General features: G+C 35.0%; 2 protein-coding genes across 3 annotated transcripts; one reads left to right on the plus strand and one right to left on the minus strand.

Annotated features, from left to right (window-relative positions):
- The first annotated feature begins 1,240 nt into the window (after positions 1-1,240).
- On the plus strand, positions 1,241-11,731 carry LOC108721049 (cell division cycle and apoptosis regulator protein 1). 2 transcript variants are annotated; one of them, XM_018445370.1, is made up of 15 exons: positions 1,241-1,421; positions 2,929-3,056; positions 3,119-3,390; positions 4,397-4,648; positions 5,714-5,980; positions 6,052-6,277; positions 6,436-6,713; positions 7,456-7,711; positions 8,740-8,805; positions 8,880-9,080; positions 9,205-9,384; positions 9,458-9,808; positions 9,981-10,350; positions 10,432-10,775; positions 10,851-11,731. In XM_018445370.1, exons 1-15 carry the CDS (start codon positions 1,364-1,366, stop codon positions 11,133-11,135), a joined length of 3,534 nt encoding a protein of 1,177 aa, XP_018300872.1. In that variant the 5' UTR covers positions 1,241-1,363; the 3' UTR covers positions 11,136-11,731. The 2 variants fall into 2 exon arrangements, with proteins under 2 accessions (XP_018300872.1, XP_018300873.1); XM_018445371.1 differs by having other exon boundaries at positions 5,717-5,980.
- Positions 11,732-13,045: 1,314 nt separating this feature from the next.
- On the minus strand, positions 13,046-18,388 carry mRNA-cap (RNA guanylyltransferase and 5'-phosphatase mRNA capping enzyme). The gene is given in 8 exon segments (XM_018445330.1): positions 13,046-13,529; positions 13,711-13,893; positions 13,972-14,157; positions 14,359-14,545; positions 14,950-15,173; positions 16,000-16,735; positions 16,823-16,955; positions 17,080-18,388. Coding segments are annotated over 8 exon segments (2,790 nt in total). The 5' UTR covers positions 17,994-18,388; the 3' UTR covers positions 13,046-13,302.
- Between the last annotated feature and the right edge of the window lie 129 nt (positions 18,389-18,517).

Genomic DNA, 18,517 nt, shown 5'->3' on the forward strand with positions numbered 1-18,517 from the left:
CCCATACAGAAACGTAAGGCCGTAACACGTAAGTGTCACACGTACAAAAATTTTAGTCGTAATCGTTAGGTCGGAATCAGACTACGCATTGAAGATTGAGATCGAAGATTGAAGATTGAAATTTGACCAATGAGGGCAAAGGAATTTTAGCTCCTATTGTTTCGATTGGTTAAATTTCAATCTTTCAATCTTCAATCTCAATCTTCAATGCCTAGTCTGATTCTGGCCTAAGGCCATAAGCAAATCGGCCAATCACAGTTGAGCATTTAAAAACGCAAGATCTTAATTTTGATTGTGATTGGTCGATTTGTTTGCGACCTTACGATTCCGTCTAAAATTTTTGTACGTGTGATGGCCTTAGGCGTTGTCTACAATATGCGAAGTAAGCTTGGTTTTAAGAAGTAAGAGTAAGAAATTGACCAATCATAATCAATTATTCTTCTCACATTCGACTATGATTGGTCAATTTCTTACTCTTACTTCTTAAATCAAGCTTACTACGTGTATTGTAGACGGACCATTAAGTCCGGATCTACAATAGGTGTTTTAAGCCTTAAGCCATAAGAAATTGACCAATTACAGTGTGATGGCCTTTAGGGCGGTATTCATAGTCCGTTCTTATTTCAAGATCATCTTAAGTAATATCTTAAGATGATAATACGGCCTTCTGATTGGTTCGTGACATCTTAAGACTGTATTTAAGACGGTCTTGAAATAAGAATCGACTATGAATACCGCCCTACGAAGGTTGCGTTCCACTTAACGTAAGCTCACAACGCTTACGAGTATCGTTTGTCCTTGTTTAACATTTGATAAACGACAAGAATGAAATGATTCCACGAGCGTTGTAAACATGATGGCCTTTAGGGCGGTATTCATAGTCCGTTCTTATTTCAAGATCATCTTAAGTAATATCTTAAGATGATAATACGGCCTTCTGATTGGTTCGTGACATCTTAAGACTGTATTTAAGACGGTCTTGAAATAAGAATCGACTATGAATACCGCCCTACGAAGGTTGCGTTCCACTTAACGTAAGCTCACAACGCTTACGAGTATCGTTTGTCCTTGTTTAACATTTGATAAACGACAAGAATGAAATGATTCCACGAGCGTTGTAAACGTTATGTGGAACGCAGCCGAGAATGGCGATCGGAGTGCATCGCGCGGCGACTTCCGGTCGGCCGTAGGACGCCGCGTCGCCGCCGCAACGCTCATGCGCAGTAGTAGTGTAGTAGGCTAGTACGTTCCGGAAATATGGCGCCCGAATGAAGGACGCTGATCGTGAGTGTTTGCCAGATTTGTCGCGTTTCGCACATATCCTCACAGCCGGTCCGACAAAGTCGGCCCGCCCGTACGCAGAATGAGTAATCTGTCGCCATTCGGCGGCGGCAAAAACCCACCGTGGGTCCGCAATGCAGGTGAGCGATTTTTTGATGCATGTTTTCTTCACTGCGAGACGAACACGAACGAGGTTTCCGTGTTTCACCCTCGTCGTCGTCGTCGTCGTGGTCGTCGTCCCGTGTGCAACGTGACGGAAAGCTGCCAAAATCCTTTATCGTTGGCTCTGCCTCACGGCCGAGCGTGTACATTCAATCGCGCGAGGTCGCGAGTTTGTTACGCAAGTCCAATCCGCGCTGTCGGTTGCGTTATGTTCCATTCTGGAGCACGAGAACTGCCTTCGACCACCCGATGACCTCCAAACTGTTTGCTGCCAGTGAAACAGTGCTCCAAAGGAATAGTTCGCAGTAAACACCAACTAACAATAACATAATATTGCGTTAGAATTTCACACTCGTCAATATAAATGTAATGTAACACATGTTGTATATAACAGTTACATTGCTGAATGTGAAATGATAATTGTTGGTGTTACTGTTAATTAACGTTTAGTTGTCTTCTTTTCTTTCTGTTATCCTTTCTCTTTGCTGTTTATTACTTCTCGTGAAAAACTTTAGGTCTGTTTTCTATAATTAAGCTAGTTTATATTTTTAAAACTTAAAGTAAACAAAATAAATAGGTATATTTATTTTGATATTTGATAAAAGTAAGAAGGAAAGTTCTACTGCAGGAATAAAAAAAAACATTTTTATCCTTGAGTAAAATTAACTGATGACATCCAGAGCAACTCGTCACAAAAGCTTGCAGCACATTAGGTTTGCATTGCTTGAAATTCCCAAAAATTGTTTTACTTAAAACAAGAAATATAAATATAAAACAATAAATATATATTCCCATGTTGAAGAAAGAGAAAGCAAAAATTGTATGCAAAAAGTGCAAGCAACGTGAACGGACCTATTGCTGCAACATTTGCAATGTTACTGCAATATTACTGAAACAATCTATGTTGTATAAGAACACATTGTTACTAAAATAAAACAATATTCTAATATGTTGTCTTTTCCTTAGCATATTCATTACGTGGTAGAGAACATATACATAAAAGATATGAAAATATATGTTTAAACTGTGATATGTAAACTATAATATGTAAATTTAAATTGTGATATGTAAACTGTGATAAAAAATTTTATACATAAATATAAAAAATGCCAATAATCAGTCAAAGTTAGAAATTTAATTATCTCAAATGTGACTGAAAATGATTTTTCGTATTTATATTATTAACATCTCAGACCGATTGTGGTTAATGCCCGAACGTTTCGGCACACAGTCACATCTGAGATAATTAAATTTAAAAATTACAAATATGTATTATATTCATAACATCTAACTTTGACCGATTATTGGCATTCTTTATATTTATGTATAAAATTTTTTATCACAGTTTAAATTATATTATATTCATAACATCTAACTTTGACCAATTATTGGCATTCTTTATATTTATGTATAGCATTTACATGGTCGTACTTATCCTTAAAAAATTTTAACTATATAATTATTTTTGATGTTTTTTCTTGAAAGGACAAGGTATACAAAATATCCAACAACAAATGTTGGGCCAAGCCATGGGCAGTATTGGAGGACAGCCTATGGTGCAGTATCAACAGCAAACCCAACAAGTCTACCAACAGAGTCTGGGATTGCAGCAAGTAAGATATTAACATTTTTATGCATTCAGCATCAGATTAATTATTTAAATGATTCTGCCTAGCCCAACATTACCATGGCATCCATGGCAACTCTCGGCTCAAATTTACCATCGGGGATAGCAGGACAACTATACCCTCAAGTCGCTACAGTTTCTTATCCGACGCCGCGGGCATTAAACACAAATGCTTTCCAACCCTCTGTAGCCGGTGTTCCACAACAGGTGCAACAAAACGTACCTTCATCGTCGACAAAACAGAGAGTTTTTACGGGTACTGTTACTAAAGTACACGACAACTTTGGCTTTGTAGATGAAGATGTATTTTTTCAAACTAGGTAAGTAAACTGGATAAAAGAAAATACATTTTTCTTAAGCCTGAAACAATGAAAACAACAGATACATACAGTAGTCTAGTGGATCAATTAAAAATAACATAACATCAATGTTATAATTTCGCATTCAATAATATATCTGTTATGTAACATTATATATTGCACAATTAAGATTATATATCAGCTCCTCTTTTGCAAAGCAAATTTAAAAAAAAAAGCTTTTTGCTGCAGGAATGTTTCTAGATGTGATTTTCTGTAAAAATTTGACAAACGGATGTAAACATGTGTTGATGGATGAAATAATGATTCTAAGAGAACATTTTCTTTGTTTATTTTTGACAAGTATATAGTTGTCCTCAGGCAGTACCTGATATAAAAAACTGTTAAACTAATTTTTGGACATTCAAATAATTTTTTGGCAATTAATTTTTCAGTAAGTTTGAAATGTTAAATTCTTGTAATCATTAGTAATATACTACATTTACTCATAATTTATAGATGTTTTGCTATATTTGTGCAAACTCTTATTCAATAATTAATATTTCGAATATTTCAACGGACTCCTGTACTTTTTTACAATGAACTTAACAAGATTTTTGCCTCTGATCGATGAATTAGTTATCTTTGTTTTAATAATCGACATATATTGTTCAATTTTTACTTATAGATATGTTAAGGTGTTAAAATTTCATTGTCTCTCATTACAATTATTAATCTATTGCTATTTCTCACTAATCGTGTAGAATAATTTTGATTTCAATTTATTACATATAAGAATTGAAAAGCCCAAGCATTGCATTTATATTGTTTATATTGAACTGATGAAGACCAACTAAAGGTTGAAATTGTTATCCTTTATGTTAGTGAAGTAAATTAATTAATAAAAAAGTTATTACATTACAACTAATATTTGCTCCTTTCTGGAACTTACTTTTTTTAATTTATTATATTTTTATATGCTTTTACTTTTGCATATTCTACTAAGTCTCTTTTTCTTTCTCTATTTCAGTGCATGCGTAAAGGGATCTAATCCCATTGTAGGAGATCGTGTGCTTGTAGAGGCGTCGTACAATCCTTCAATGCCATTTAAATGGAATGCCACTAGAATACAAGTGCTGCCCATGGGTAATAATAGCAACAGTGCAAACACTCAACAAACTAATCAGCCAAACCGTCAGCAACAACAGCAACAGCAACAGCCAAATAGGGCATCAGGCACTTACAATGCTGTTCCTCCTCCCACAGAAAATCCTAATAACAGGTGGAAATTATATATGTATACATAATATATAACTGTTGAATAAGTAACTATATTATTATATTATCTATAATATATATATTATTACTTTATATTATTATGTTATTTACATTTTTGTGATATAAAGTAGTGCTGTTGAGTGCTGTTTGATTTTAAATATTGAAATATCGAATATTTGAATCATTCTTTAATACAATATTAATACGTTTAGCAGAAAAAAACAGCTTTGCAACTATTATAAGATACTTTAATGTATAATAATTGATAATATATTAAAATCCATTGAAGAACTAAGTATAAGAATCAATAATATTAAAAGATTGTATAACACAACTGTTTTTTCTATTAAACACAGCTGTTATCAAATGATTCAAATTTGACAGCTATTTATAATATTAAAAATTTAGAAATATTTAAAATAGTATTTAAGTACTCAATTTTCTAATTCAAGGTTCGGTAAATATCTAGTTTAGGTGACACCTCATTGATTTCATTGTTCTTTAGATATGTTGTAGTGGAGAGTGTCCTGAGTGATTCCCCACAAGAATTAAGTGGGGGACGGCATTGGTTTAGAAGATATAATAAATTAAAGTTTTATAATAAAGAGTCATAGGATACGATTTTCCACGCGAAGTGATTTCCACTCCACCTCCCCTTTCTGCTTAGGGGCGCACGACTTCCACGCGAAGCGACTCTCACTCCACCTCCCCCTGCTTAGGGGCTCGCGATTTTTCACGCGAAACGACTTTCATCCCACCTCCTTCCCCCTGCTTTGGAGCGCATGACTTTCTGAGATTTACCATATTTCTTTGGAAAGTGTGCCTCGAAGCAGGGAGGAGGTGGGGTAAAAGTCGCTTCGCGTAGAAGTTCAAATTATGAAATTTTAATTTACTATATCTTCTAAATCAATGTCGTTCCCCACTTAATTTTTGTGGAGAATCACTCAAGACACTCTCCTACAATATATCTAAAGGACATTGAAATCAGTGAGATGTCACCTAAACTAGATATTTACTAAGTTTCAATAAATATATGATATTTTATCAATGTAAAAAAATTGTATTATAGTAGGTTTACATCAAGTACAACAAATTCCAACTCTACCAGCAACCGTAACAAAGTCAGTAGAGTACGAGAAAGATCTCCTCGTGAACGGAGAAATGACGACGAGGAAATAGAAAGAAAAAGACGTCGCGAAGAGAGAATAAGAGAACGCGAGAAGAAGGAGGACCGAAGCCCGTCGAGAACTAGAAGAAGCAAATCGCCAAGACCACGCCGACGTACGCGAGTCGTGCCGCGTTATATGGTGCAAATACCAAAAATTGCACTTGATTTGTAAGTGCAATTTATCTATTTTACGAACATGAACGCCATTGGCGGAGTTTTATTACTCCTTATTATCACAGGCCTGAAGCAGATGTTCTTGAAATAAGAAGACGCTATCAAAATATGTATATTCCTAGCGACTTCTTTTCCACTAACTTCAGATGGGTCGATGCCTTTCCACCGCATATGCCATTTACTCTTAATAAACCGTGCTCCTTCCATGTTATGCATAAAGACGTCGATCCATGTAATGAAAATACAGCAGTACTAGAACCATCGGATGCTGATTATCTGTTTTCTGCGAAGGTCTGTCAAGAAATTGTGTCATGGTCATCATTATATGATGAAATACAAGAGATTTTGTATAAACGCGCAGATATATGTAGCGCAATAGAGACCGGAATACAGACACATACGCATATCAAAATAATTTCATGTATTGAATATTTCTCGATTATTTTTAGGTCATGCTCATATCCATGCCCGCCATGGAAGAGATATACAAAAGATGTTGTGGTGTTTCCGAAGACAGAGATCCCGATCGTGATTACGTTCATCCTACACGCCTTATAAATTTCTTAGTAGGCTTACGAGGCAAAAACGAGACAATGGCTATAGGTGGGCCATGGAGTCCTTCGTTAGATGGTCCTAATCCTGAAAAGGATCCGTCTGTGTTAATTCGGACGGCTGTGAGGACCTGTAAAGCACTTACCGGCATAGATTTGTCCAGTTGCACTCAGTGGTACGTCTTATCACGTAGAAATACTTTTCGTTGTACATTTCTAAAGCACTTCCATAGACTGCTTTTTTTTAAAGCCCCGATTCGTTCAAAGAGCAATGTGATATCACCGAATTTTTCTGCCCGTTAATATTGCACATTCTGTATTTCCATCGATACTACTTTACAAACCAAAGGTCACAATTACGGAACTCTTTATTTAAAAAAAAATTCCATCCTTTTTTTTCCTAATTATCTAGGGCTACAGTTTTTGAGCTATTTCTCACGACATAAAAACGAGTTATTCGGAAAAAAAAAGTCAAAATAGAACACTATATGACATTAAGATATATATCCGACAGGTGTACTATCTCGACAGACAGTAACTTCTAATATCAGTTCTCTGACTTGATAAACTAAGATTGTAGCTCGATCTCTCTGCAGTGGAGGTACGTATTTATTCTAAACATGAGCGACTGATGGAGATTGCTGCACTGGATCCCGGTTTCGAGCACACCCTCCCTCCGTCGACGACGATACACGAGCAGTCGCGGCAGACAAATCATCACTATTCTATTATTATATGATTGTGACCCACTGAGTTGTGCTTTCTCTCTCAAATGGTCTCTTCGTTGTGCGCTGTACGTGGCTTTGTATGCAGTGCGTGGGCTTTACGAACAAGCGAACGAACACTTAGCATATAAGGCAACGCTAAGCGGCATTAATCTGAGTTGACGTTTGGGTATTGTTTTTCCTTGCGGCACAGGTACCGCTTCCTGGAACTCTACTACAGACGCGCAGAAACGACCCACAAGTCCGGGCGAGTGGTACCCTCTCGCGTTGAAACCGTCATACTATTTCTCCCAGATGTTTGGAGCTGTGTACCTACCAGATTGGAATGGGACGGGCTGCAACTCAACTATAAGAAACAACTGGAGCGAAAGTTGCTGCGTGCTGCCTCTAATCCCGACGATTTGGATGCTGCCAATGAGACTGATGAGGCTGTCGCCGCTGATCAAAAGGCACTGCCAACATCATCTCATATTACTTTTATAACTTTTTATTACATTATTATATATATTTATATATATATATATATATATTCGTGCCACCGTTTCTCCCCATTACTAAACTGGATTTTCAATAGGCTATACTTGTCCATCGATCCTATCAGTAAGTTAATTTATCTCGGATATTGTAACTCGACTTATTTTTTTCATGTAACAGATCACACTCATCGGTTAAAAAAAATCATAATTTAAGTATATTGAATTAACGTACGGAATATGTTTCATCGAGATAAACAACAGTAAAATTATCTCAAAATGCAAATTTACTTGAATCAATAGTAAATGGTTAAACTCTGTTCTTTTTTAATGAAATACATGTCTATGGATTTGACTTCTTCCATATGATGAGATTTCTTATTTTATGGAACAAGTCATTTACAATATCGCAAAACTAAAGTATCATGTATATGTACAACTTTTAATAAGACAAAGTTTGTATATACATAATTATATTGAGATTGCTGTTTTATTGTTATATGTGTAAATTAACAAGAGCTCTTAATGCAAACGCTTTTAAATGTCGCAAACAAGGATCGACGGGTAATGTATCGCTCCCTTAGCCAATGGCAGTCACATTGCATTAACAAGAGAAGCAAGCAAGCCTAGCTCGGAGAAGAGCGCAGCTGAGCCATTCCCTTTCCTGAAACCTTTACCAACATTGAAAAATCATTCAAAAGTTTTCATTTATCATCGTTTTATACTACAACATTATTGATATTATCCATAACCTACCGATCACACAGACACCAGAGCCAGGACACTATGAGATTCTAGCAGTTATTGAGTCATACTTGACGGTCATCGTGAATGAAGATATGTGTATATCGTTACAATGTGAGAGAGTGTTGAAAAAAATAGAGAATGATGAGAAAGAATGAAGAGGGAGTGGTTTCGTTTCGTTATAGGGGCTGCTTCTGTTTTGTAGTTTTTTTTCTGGGCTTTTTACTTCTCTTTGACTAATATGTACTTTCTTCTTTCAGGACGATTCGATGCCTGAGAAAAAAGATCCCACGCACTATTCCGAGCTAGATCCAAAATCGATGAATGTTAGTATTTAAATATGGAATCAAAATTTTTCTATATTTCTCAAATTCAAATCCAATGTTTTAATCAATTACAGGTGAACGAATTACGTCAAGAACTGGCAGCTCGTAATTTAAGCTCAAAAGGCTTAAAGTCACAATTATCAGCTAGACTTTTGAAAACTGTAAAGTCCGAGCAAGCCAAAGAAGAAGGTCGGCAAGACGAGGCGGATGAAAACGAAGAAGACATCTCGCCATCAAAGGAAGAAGAAGATAAAAAATTCAGAGATAATAAAGATGTAAGCAGACACACTAATATATGCACTTAAACAGTTTTATTAAACATATAAATATTGAATATAAAATTATTTCTTAGGAATATATTTCAGGTCTTTAATATCTACTTATTTGCGTTATTTTTAGCATGATGAAGATAAGAGAAAACTTTATGAACGTGAACGTACTGTACTCGAAAAGAGGTATACTTTGCCCGATTCATCGCACATTATTGTTCATCCCTCTAGAATGGCCAAGAGTGGAAAATTTGACTGTACAGTTATGTCTTTGAGTGTGTTATTGGATTACAGACCAGAAGATACTAAAGTAATTTATTTTGGAAATTATTTTCACTTATCAAAAAAAGACAATTTGTTACATAAATCTTTTGAATATATAGGAACATTCTTTTGAAGTATCTCTCTTTGCGGAACTGTTCAACGAAATGTTAATGCGGGATTTTGGTTTTCGCATATATCGTTCGTTATCTAGTCTCCCTGAAAAAACTAAGGAAAAGGACGAAGATAAGAAGAAAGATAGGAAAGATGATAAGAGAGATGACAAGAAAGACGATAAGAGGAAGGAAGATGAGAAGAAATCTAGTAAGAAGGATGAAAAACGGGATGATAAAAAAAGAGAAGAAGCCAAAGATAAAAAGGACGACAAAGATGCAAAATGTAAAGTGGACGACAAAGACAGAGAAAAGGAGAAAAATGATGATGAAGAAGAAGATGAAGATGATGAATCAGATGTAAGAAAGAGACTTCATTTTTTACATTTTACACTCCATATTTTATATTAAAATATTTTCTTTCATTAACGAAAAATACACGTTATTTTGCAAATGGATAGCGTTTATTATGCAACATATAATATAGTTAAGTACAATTGTGTTAATATAAACATTGTTATTATTTATACAGGATGATGATTCTGTAAAAGACGGTAGGAGGGACAGGGATAAAGACGGAAAGAAAAGGAAAACAAAATTATATACACATGACCCTTACCTTTTACTCTCTTTTGTATATTTCGATCAGACGCATTGTGGATACATATTTGATAAAGATATTGAAGAACTTATTTATACTCTCGGATTGAATTTGTCAAGAGCTCAAGTACGAAAATTAGTACAAAAAGTCGTTACAAGAGATTCTCTGCATTATCGAAAATTAACAGACAAATCGAAGGAGGATGACTTAAAGGATGAGAAAAAAGATGACAAAGAAAGCGACAAAGGTGAATCGGCTAAAGCAGAGAACGAGGAGGATATATTGCGTTCGCTTGCTCTCGGTAATGCATTTCTTCTCATATTTTCTTAATATGAAACATCACAACGTACGATTAAGTTTAATCATTGCTATATGTTTGTAGGAAATAAAAAATTATTACCTGTATTTGTGGGTAGCGGACCGCCTTCAAAAAGAGCGCGAAGAGAAGATTGTATCGTAGAAAAGGCTAATGAAGAAACGATTCCGGAAGGTATCGTTATGTACAAAGGCTCTTTATTAGATGTAGAAAAACTTGTCAGTCAGTTGAAAAGATCTGAGAAAGCACGTTTAGATACCGAGGATCGTATGATGGAATTGCAGCACGAACTAACTGTAGTCAACGAGAAATCGATAAAGCAAACTAATAGTATTAAGGGTCTTTCTGAAGACTTGAAAATGTACAAAGATAAATTACGGAGCTCAGATGAAAAACTCAAGAAAACTTCTGTGAGTAAACTTTTTCTGTTACTTGTTTAATTTATAAAAGTAATTAAACATAAAAACATCTTACATTTCTTACAGACGGATTGCCATACTTACTTGACTGCGATAAAGAATATGTACCATGTAGCGACCAAAGCGTTACAGAGTGAGAGAAAAGTAGAGATAGTAGAAATTCAAGATGAAAAAGTTAGCGGAGAGATAAACGGCTCTGAGATGGAAAGTAAATTTAAAACTGATACCAGGTGGGGAGATAATAAAATCCAAGTGAAAAAGGAACCCATCGATGTAGACAAGGATAAAAAATCTGACAATAAAACTTCTGTCAAAAGAGAAATTGCCGAGGCGGATAAGGAGAAGAAATAATTACATTAGCTATTTATCATAATAGACAACATACGCACCAACATGAATAAAAAAAAGGTTAATCTTATTTCACACGTACGTGTGTGCATACACATATGTTATTAGTAATACAAAAAAGAAAAGTAAAGCAGATGCAAGTATCAAGTGGTTTATCCAACACCAAAACTAAGTGATCGGGACTCGATTTTGTAACTTTTTTCACTCGAGTAATAATATATTGTGGCATCTTCAAATATTAATAAAAAAAAAGAGAAGCACTTCAATCATGCATAACAACGACAGCCCTATGAATATAGGGTTGTCGTTAAAATATCTCTTACGCAATTTTTTGCATCATTCAGAATAAATGGATAAATTTTAAAAAGGGCTTATAAAGTACCATTGATCTGCCATTAAGTGCCAGATATTGATACACCGATATTTATCATTATAGATTCAAAAGTATGTCAACGGTTATTTAACTCAGATAAAAAAATTTTTACTGGAAGTAATAGTACACAAACATGAAAAAGATTGCGTTTCCATCATTGTTTCATAGCTTGTCCATCTTACGCGATATGAAATCACTTCTAAAATAAAACTTATTTATAAGAGTATGTTTGGAACCTTTTTGTGTCTTTTAAACTTAAGTTATAATTAATATAATATTATAATATTAAAATACATTTTTGTTATCATTCATTATTTTTTAAACAATATATGTTTCTTAATGAAGACAGATTGATAATTTTAATTGCTCTAACATACATACATGATTTAACGTAATAAATGTGTAACGTAATAAATGTAATACTAAAAAATGATAAAGTTACATCAATATTTGATTTCAGGAATGTCTGTATTATTACATTTTTATTGAATTTTGCGGAATTCTCTCTATCTCGTGCGCTGCTAGTCGATGTTCATAATATAATTAGCACAGCACAAAGTATTTGAAAAAAATTCTTTTCGAATGCGTTTATATGTGAAAAATTATCAGAATTGTTCACAAGTAACAAAAAAAGTAATTTTTCTATAATTTCTAGAGTAATGAATTGTATGTTACTGTGTAGCAATAAAAATAATTTCTTTTCATTCTAGATGAAAAAATGTGTACAGTTTCGAAATAATTCAAATCGATGAACAATCCAAAAATTATATACTACACAAAAACGTGTTCTCGAACGTAAGCGATCATGCGTGATCGCGCGTTCCACTCCCAATTTTACAGTTTGCAACTCACGATGCCAAGGATACTATTTTGTACATAGTTTATCTACTATATAGAAATTTTTTGTAGTTTGTTAATAGAAGGCCACATTCTTGTCAAAAAAAGGGGGGTAAAAAGTAGCACGAGATTATAAAATAAAAGCATAAAATGCGCGAACAATTCTGAATCTGTATGTGTATGTTAACATTATACAAATCTTCTTAAAAAGAAAATTGTAATTATCTCCTTGGGCACATAGTAGTCAAGAATACAACGGTAACAATAAAAATTGTTTAAACAGTGACGTGTGTAATTTGTAATGCATATCGATTCACTCTCTAATACAAACTAATTTTATTTTACATTTATTCGGCCTATTCTCAAAATTTAACGTAGTTGCGTTATCAATTTCCAGTTGAATTCCATATCATACAATGAAATTTAAATATAGAAAAAACTGAGTTTTCTAATTTATCACATAGTTTTTTCGTAATACATGAGGAAATGTATTAAAATTTACGCACGGAATCTTTTTGGAATGCATACAATTTTATCGTATTTGCTCTATTTTATTATATCATTTGTAAGTGGAACACGAGTTCGAAGTTTTTGAACTTTTCAAGAATGTTTGATGAGCTAAGAAAATAGAATAAAAAAACAGGATAAAGTTAAAAAAAAAACAGTTATTCTCAATGTCATCTACACAGATCTTTAAATTTTATTTAACTTTAGATACATGTATGCGTGCTGTGCGTATGAACTCACTGTAGATGACATTAAGAATGAAACTTTAGAAATTGATGCATACGAAAATTATCTTTATTTGCAGAAAATAGGTAAATTCATGTATTAATGTTCATGTATTAATATAGGTAAATTCATGTATTTACATGATTTAGAAAGCATTTTTTTAGACCCCGAGATAATAATTTTATTTGTATCTTCAATCTCGTAAAACGATAGGAGGGAGAATTAATGTTATTCTGAACATTTCTCGCCCATCTTTTCAAGCAATTCCTTGTTATCGCGAATCATTTTTTCCAAACGTTCCTTTGTTGCCTGCGTCTGTCTCTGCTCCAGTTTACGTTTAGCAGACTCTATCGCGGTTCGATATCCAGTGACGTTACGGAAAATTTTAATGTGCTTATCGCCCGCAGCCAACAGATATTCTCCCATAGCATCAAATACCAAGCATGTTATGGGCCCTGCAAAAGATATTGAAGAGTTCGTCAAGTTCTTTCAAATTCACATCGCTAAAACTATCCTTACAGAAATTTGAAACAGTTGCAGTGCTTTTAGTATCCAAAATATATATAAGTAATTAATCACTACCTTCCAATATTAAATTAGATTTCTGTAAGGGCAATGATTGAATTATAATTTTACCAAGGAAAATATCTTCTATGGTAGTATCCAGAACACCGGTAATAGTGGAGTAGAAAGATATAGACGATCCATGGGCGATCACGAGGACATCCGCGTTCGGAGATAAGACAAGGCTTGCTGGTGCGGTGGTGTTCCAGGTACCAGTCATCAAAACGTGTGGATCTTCTCCTTTTTCAAATTCGACTGGAAAAGAACAAGCGCGTAAGAATTTCGTACATTTCACGCTTAAAGCTTTCATTCATCAGGGATTTGTTACGTTACTTTTTGTATTGTAGAAACGATACGTCCCATCCTTTGACACGGTAGCCATGTGACTGGTGTCGGCGCTAAAACCGAAATCGTGAACCCCGGATGAGTGCCCGGCGAGGTCAAACGCTTTAGCCACCGTCTTGAACTCTCCGGATTTACTGAAGACCACCTCCCATACGTTCACGTCCGGTGTAAAACCTTACGAGTGAATTAATCTTATTAAAATATTTGTATACTTTTCTCATGCTGTAAAATGAAATAACTTTGATCTAAAATTTAAAAAAATGCCTAGATAACACGCATATCCAAAATCAGGACACAAGACGTCTTTAAGATGTTATCCCATTTTACAGTAACTGGAACTAATTGTATTTAATTATGGCAAAATAGTTTTTTTACCCGAAGCAGCAACAAATCGGCCGCATGGTGATATGCGCGCACGATAAGTAGATCCTAAATGCATCTCCACTGTTGCCAGCGTCTGTCCTTTCAAGTCCCAAATAATAAGATCGTTTACTTTACTGCACGTGATGATGTACTTCCCAGTGCACGCGATATCCATTCCAACGACATCCTCAGTATGATGCTATAGTAATAAAAAAAATTAATACATAAAGCATAAACAAATTCCATAAAATAGCAAATTTCATAAGTATGACTGCGTAAATAATCTTTTAGAGATCGAACATAAATAAAATATATGCATCAATTATATTCAAAAGTTAAAAAATCTATAAGAATCTATAAAACTTTACGACACGATTGTTCTAATGTATATATTAATTATTGTAAATACACAAAATAATTCACGCATGAATAACTACGTTGGCTCTTATAGGCTTTCTTTCTAACTTTGAATTATTATTATTACAGAGCCTTATTTTAACAATAATATTCTGTGTTATTATAACATTTTAAAAGATCTCACTAAGAAAAATATAGCAAAAAGAAATATCTTGAACAAATAACATAAAGACAAGATCGTAATACCTGTGGAAACTCCAGAGCCTTAGTCGCAGAGGCCAAGTGACCATCCGATTTCTTCGCGATTTTGTATACCTCGATGGCATTAGCCACGGCCTTGTGAATAATAAATGCTTTTCCATCCGGGGACCAGCGTATCAAAGTTGCGTGATCAAATTCTATGTTAATACGCAGAGATTTGCGATCTTTCGATGTGAAGTCTTTCGTGTACCACAACAACACGGTACGATCTGCAATAATACAAAATATGGAAATAAGTAGGATGAATTTGAGCCACATAAAAGAATTCTTAACTACGTTATCTTTACTACCGACATTTTTCGATTTTCAAAATAATTTTTCTCAAAGAAACAAAATTTATAAACAAATTTGATTTTATTCTAATTTTTTTATGAGAAATTATCTTTTTTTCTCTGCAACTTTAGCTGTGTATCCTCTATTCCAGAAAATAATGAATAGTGGAATATGTTATTATATATAGAATAAAATATATAAAATAGTAGAATATTAATCATTGTAATATTAATCTTGAACAAATTGGCAAAAATCAAAGAAATACAATTGATCTTTTACAACTCCATTAATTAGGAATGTTAATTAAGTGATATGGGATAAATAATTATAAATTGTGAATATTATTACAAAATCTTTTTATTCAACAATGAATAGTCTTAATTCAAAATATGTGTGATACAAATGTGCGTTGAAACAAATTGAAATAACCTGATGAAAAGACGATCTTGATCAAGAACGGCATATTTATCACAAAATTAATTAGGAATTATCGTAAATATTTCATTGATCTTACATGCATTTCGTTTTCTTCTCTATTCCATAGTGCAAAAACCATACTATGTATTTCGTTATCTTCAACCTATTTAACATTCCTAAAAATCAAATTGATTTAAAGTAGCTAAAATTAATTTAAATCCCTATGATAAATTCCCGAATTCTAATTAAATAAATATAGATTATTTTAAGTCTTCATTCTTCGAACATTGCAAAGATATAAAAATCTTGATACATTTACAATCAATGATAATAACATGATGTAACCCATCTAAGATAAATTAGGTTTTTTGTTTGGTGGTGGCATAAGTTCTGAATCATCCCGCGCAAATCTGTATTTCTCGATGTAATCTAAAAGCCGTTCCTTTGTAACGGGCTTGTTGATGCTTTTGCATACAGACTCGGCAGTTTTAATGGAATTAGGAAACGACTTGTCTATTCGCTGACGCATGAAGACCCATTGACCATTTTCGAATTTGCACTCGACAATCGCGTTGTCTAAATCTCTCATATGCTTGGTGATCTTTATTGTGCCATACGGCGTATTCAGTCCTCCCACAAAAAGATGACCAATCTTTCGTGGCAGAATTCCCATGCCCGATTCCGTGACGATCTTCAGTTTAAAATCTACGGAGTTTAAAGACAATGGTTTCCATTTTAAGACCTCGATGCATACTCCTGAACTATACTTTTCCTTGGCAGGTTGAAATATCAAGCCATCTGGTTCGTGAGAAAGCTGTTTAGCGAATTTCTCGCCCAACAGATTTTTGCTCTGTGTAACATCCCAGAAATACTTTAATCGCACGGAGAACGGTTCCCGTTCCTTTATTAATCGTCCCTCCTTCATAGCTCTTAGTCTACCAGCAATTGTTTTATTTTCGATAATGGAGTAACGATCAGGATGGAACGGTAATTTACTAACATCCTGTCCATCATACATGATAACGTCGTAAACCAAATATCTAGGAATATTTTTGCCCCTATCTTTGTCGATTACCATTTCCTGCAAAATTATGATTCCATAGATACAATTCCAATCGTTCATTTTTACAGCTCTTAAAATAGCTTTTGGTATATAGCTATAACTTACACCGTCCATCAGAGTATCTCTCAAATTTCGGTTTTCTCGTACATGGGGAAATGTCAGTCCGGTTACTTCAAAAACGCTGTTTTCCCTATCTATAAAAAATATCTCTCCATCACCTTGTACTAACATCATGTATCTAAACAAAAAACAGTAGTTGAATTAGAAAGCTTTTAAATATCAATATGTATATAATATATGTTGATATATGGAAGCAATATCAAAAGAGACACTCGATGTGTACAAATAAATTTCTAACTGACCTTGTGCCATCAGCTTTCCAAGATACTCTATATGGCTTTGTATGTAACAGCATTATATTGTCACAATCCATGGATACAGGCTGAGAACCAGGGAATCCTGAATCCTTCCATCCACAGATGTCCTGGACTCGCCTCTGAATTCCAAATAGCTTCTTTTTTTCTAAGATAGGAGTAACACCAGGTACGCCAGCCATAAAAATTGGATTTTTATTAAAAATTTCACGTCTCTTCTTCTTGCCTTTCTCATCCTGACAATCTTCGTTCCCCGTGCTTGGTCCTTCGTCTGTGTCTGGAATATTGGAATCGTCATATTCCAGACACCACGCTGGTCTAGCAGGTGGAGGTGGAGCATCTGCCTCATCGTCATACCGTTTATACAGCTCCTTTATATAATCGGCTTTGTAAATTCCAGGAGGCCTTGCAGTGGCAAACTCTGCTAAACCAGCATCGACACTGGTATTGTCTATCTCCACTAAGTAACTGATTATAAGAAAGCCAGTCCTATTGAAACCATGTGTGCAGTGCACACCGATGATCTCCAATGGATTGTGATCGATGAAACTACTACAGAGTTGTACAAAGGCTCGAGTCTGCTCCTCGGACGGGGTCTCGCCATGACCACGACATTGCAATTTTACATAGCTACAATTATAATCCTCAATGGTATCCTTATTATAAAACCTTGACGTGTTAGTCAAATCTATCCACAAGCCCATCTTCAGTTTCTGACTTTTCAGATTTTCGAAGAACATGTCCACAGTGAATCGACAACCCTCAGGCACCTGGCTGTCGTAGGCCGAAGACAGAGGTGTTTTAAAAGCTAGAAACTTGCCTTGGATCAGCCTCATCGCCTTGCGTGGGCAATCGAGCCAGCGAGGTGGAACTCCACGGCCAACTTTGTTCTCGCTCGACATTTTCGGTCGATCAACTTGTTAAGGACGAGGTATACAATGTAGAAAAGGAGATGTAGAAAAAGAGGTATGCAATGCGTCGCAGCTTTGAATCCTTCAACGAACAGTCCAGCATTTGGATTCGCTTGGTGCCAACGAGGGATAAGTTATTTAACCAGAAGTCTCGTGATCTAACCTACTTCTTCGCCTTCCGAGCGTCCGTCACTCACGGCGAGATTTCCCGGCGTATCTTCGCTATGCCACGAAGTTGTACTTGGCCCGAAGCCGGAAGCAAATCTTAGAATTAAAACCGGCGAGCCGATCTTAATCCATGGTTGCGGAATATCACCAAAACATGCGGTAAGCAACGACATCAACCATGGTATCCGCCATTGCGTGTAACTGCGCGTCTCACGTCTCACGTCTGGCCGTATGCTGCTAGATTCACACTGCATCCGATTTTCGTCGTGCGACGCTCTGCAACCAATCAGAAAACAGAATTCCGATGAATTTTGCTTCGTATTATCGGAATCCTGTTTTCTGATTGG

Source organism: Mycetomoellerius zeteki, unplaced genomic scaffold, assembly GCF_001594055.1.
Source record: "Mycetomoellerius zeteki isolate Tzet28-1 unplaced genomic scaffold, Tzet1.0 scaffold158, whole genome shotgun sequence".
Classification (NCBI taxonomy): domain Eukaryota; kingdom Metazoa; phylum Arthropoda; class Insecta; order Hymenoptera; family Formicidae; genus Mycetomoellerius; species Mycetomoellerius zeteki.

What these genes read in the sequence shown, in the direction of transcription:
- LOC108721049 (XM_018445370.1), top strand. Translation starts at nt 1,364, where the DNA reads ATGAGTAATCTGTCGCCATTCGGCGGCGGCAAAAACCCACCGTGGGTC. An exon ending in ACAGAAAATCCTAATAACAG is followed by an intron (nt 4,649 to 5,713) that starts GTGGAAATTATA and finishes ATTGTATTATAG; the next exon opens with TAGGTTTACATCAAGTACAA. An exon ending in ATTGCGTTCGCTTGCTCTCG is followed by an intron (nt 10,351 to 10,431) that starts GTAATGCATTTC and finishes ATATGTTTGTAG; the next exon opens with GAAATAAAAAATTATTACCT.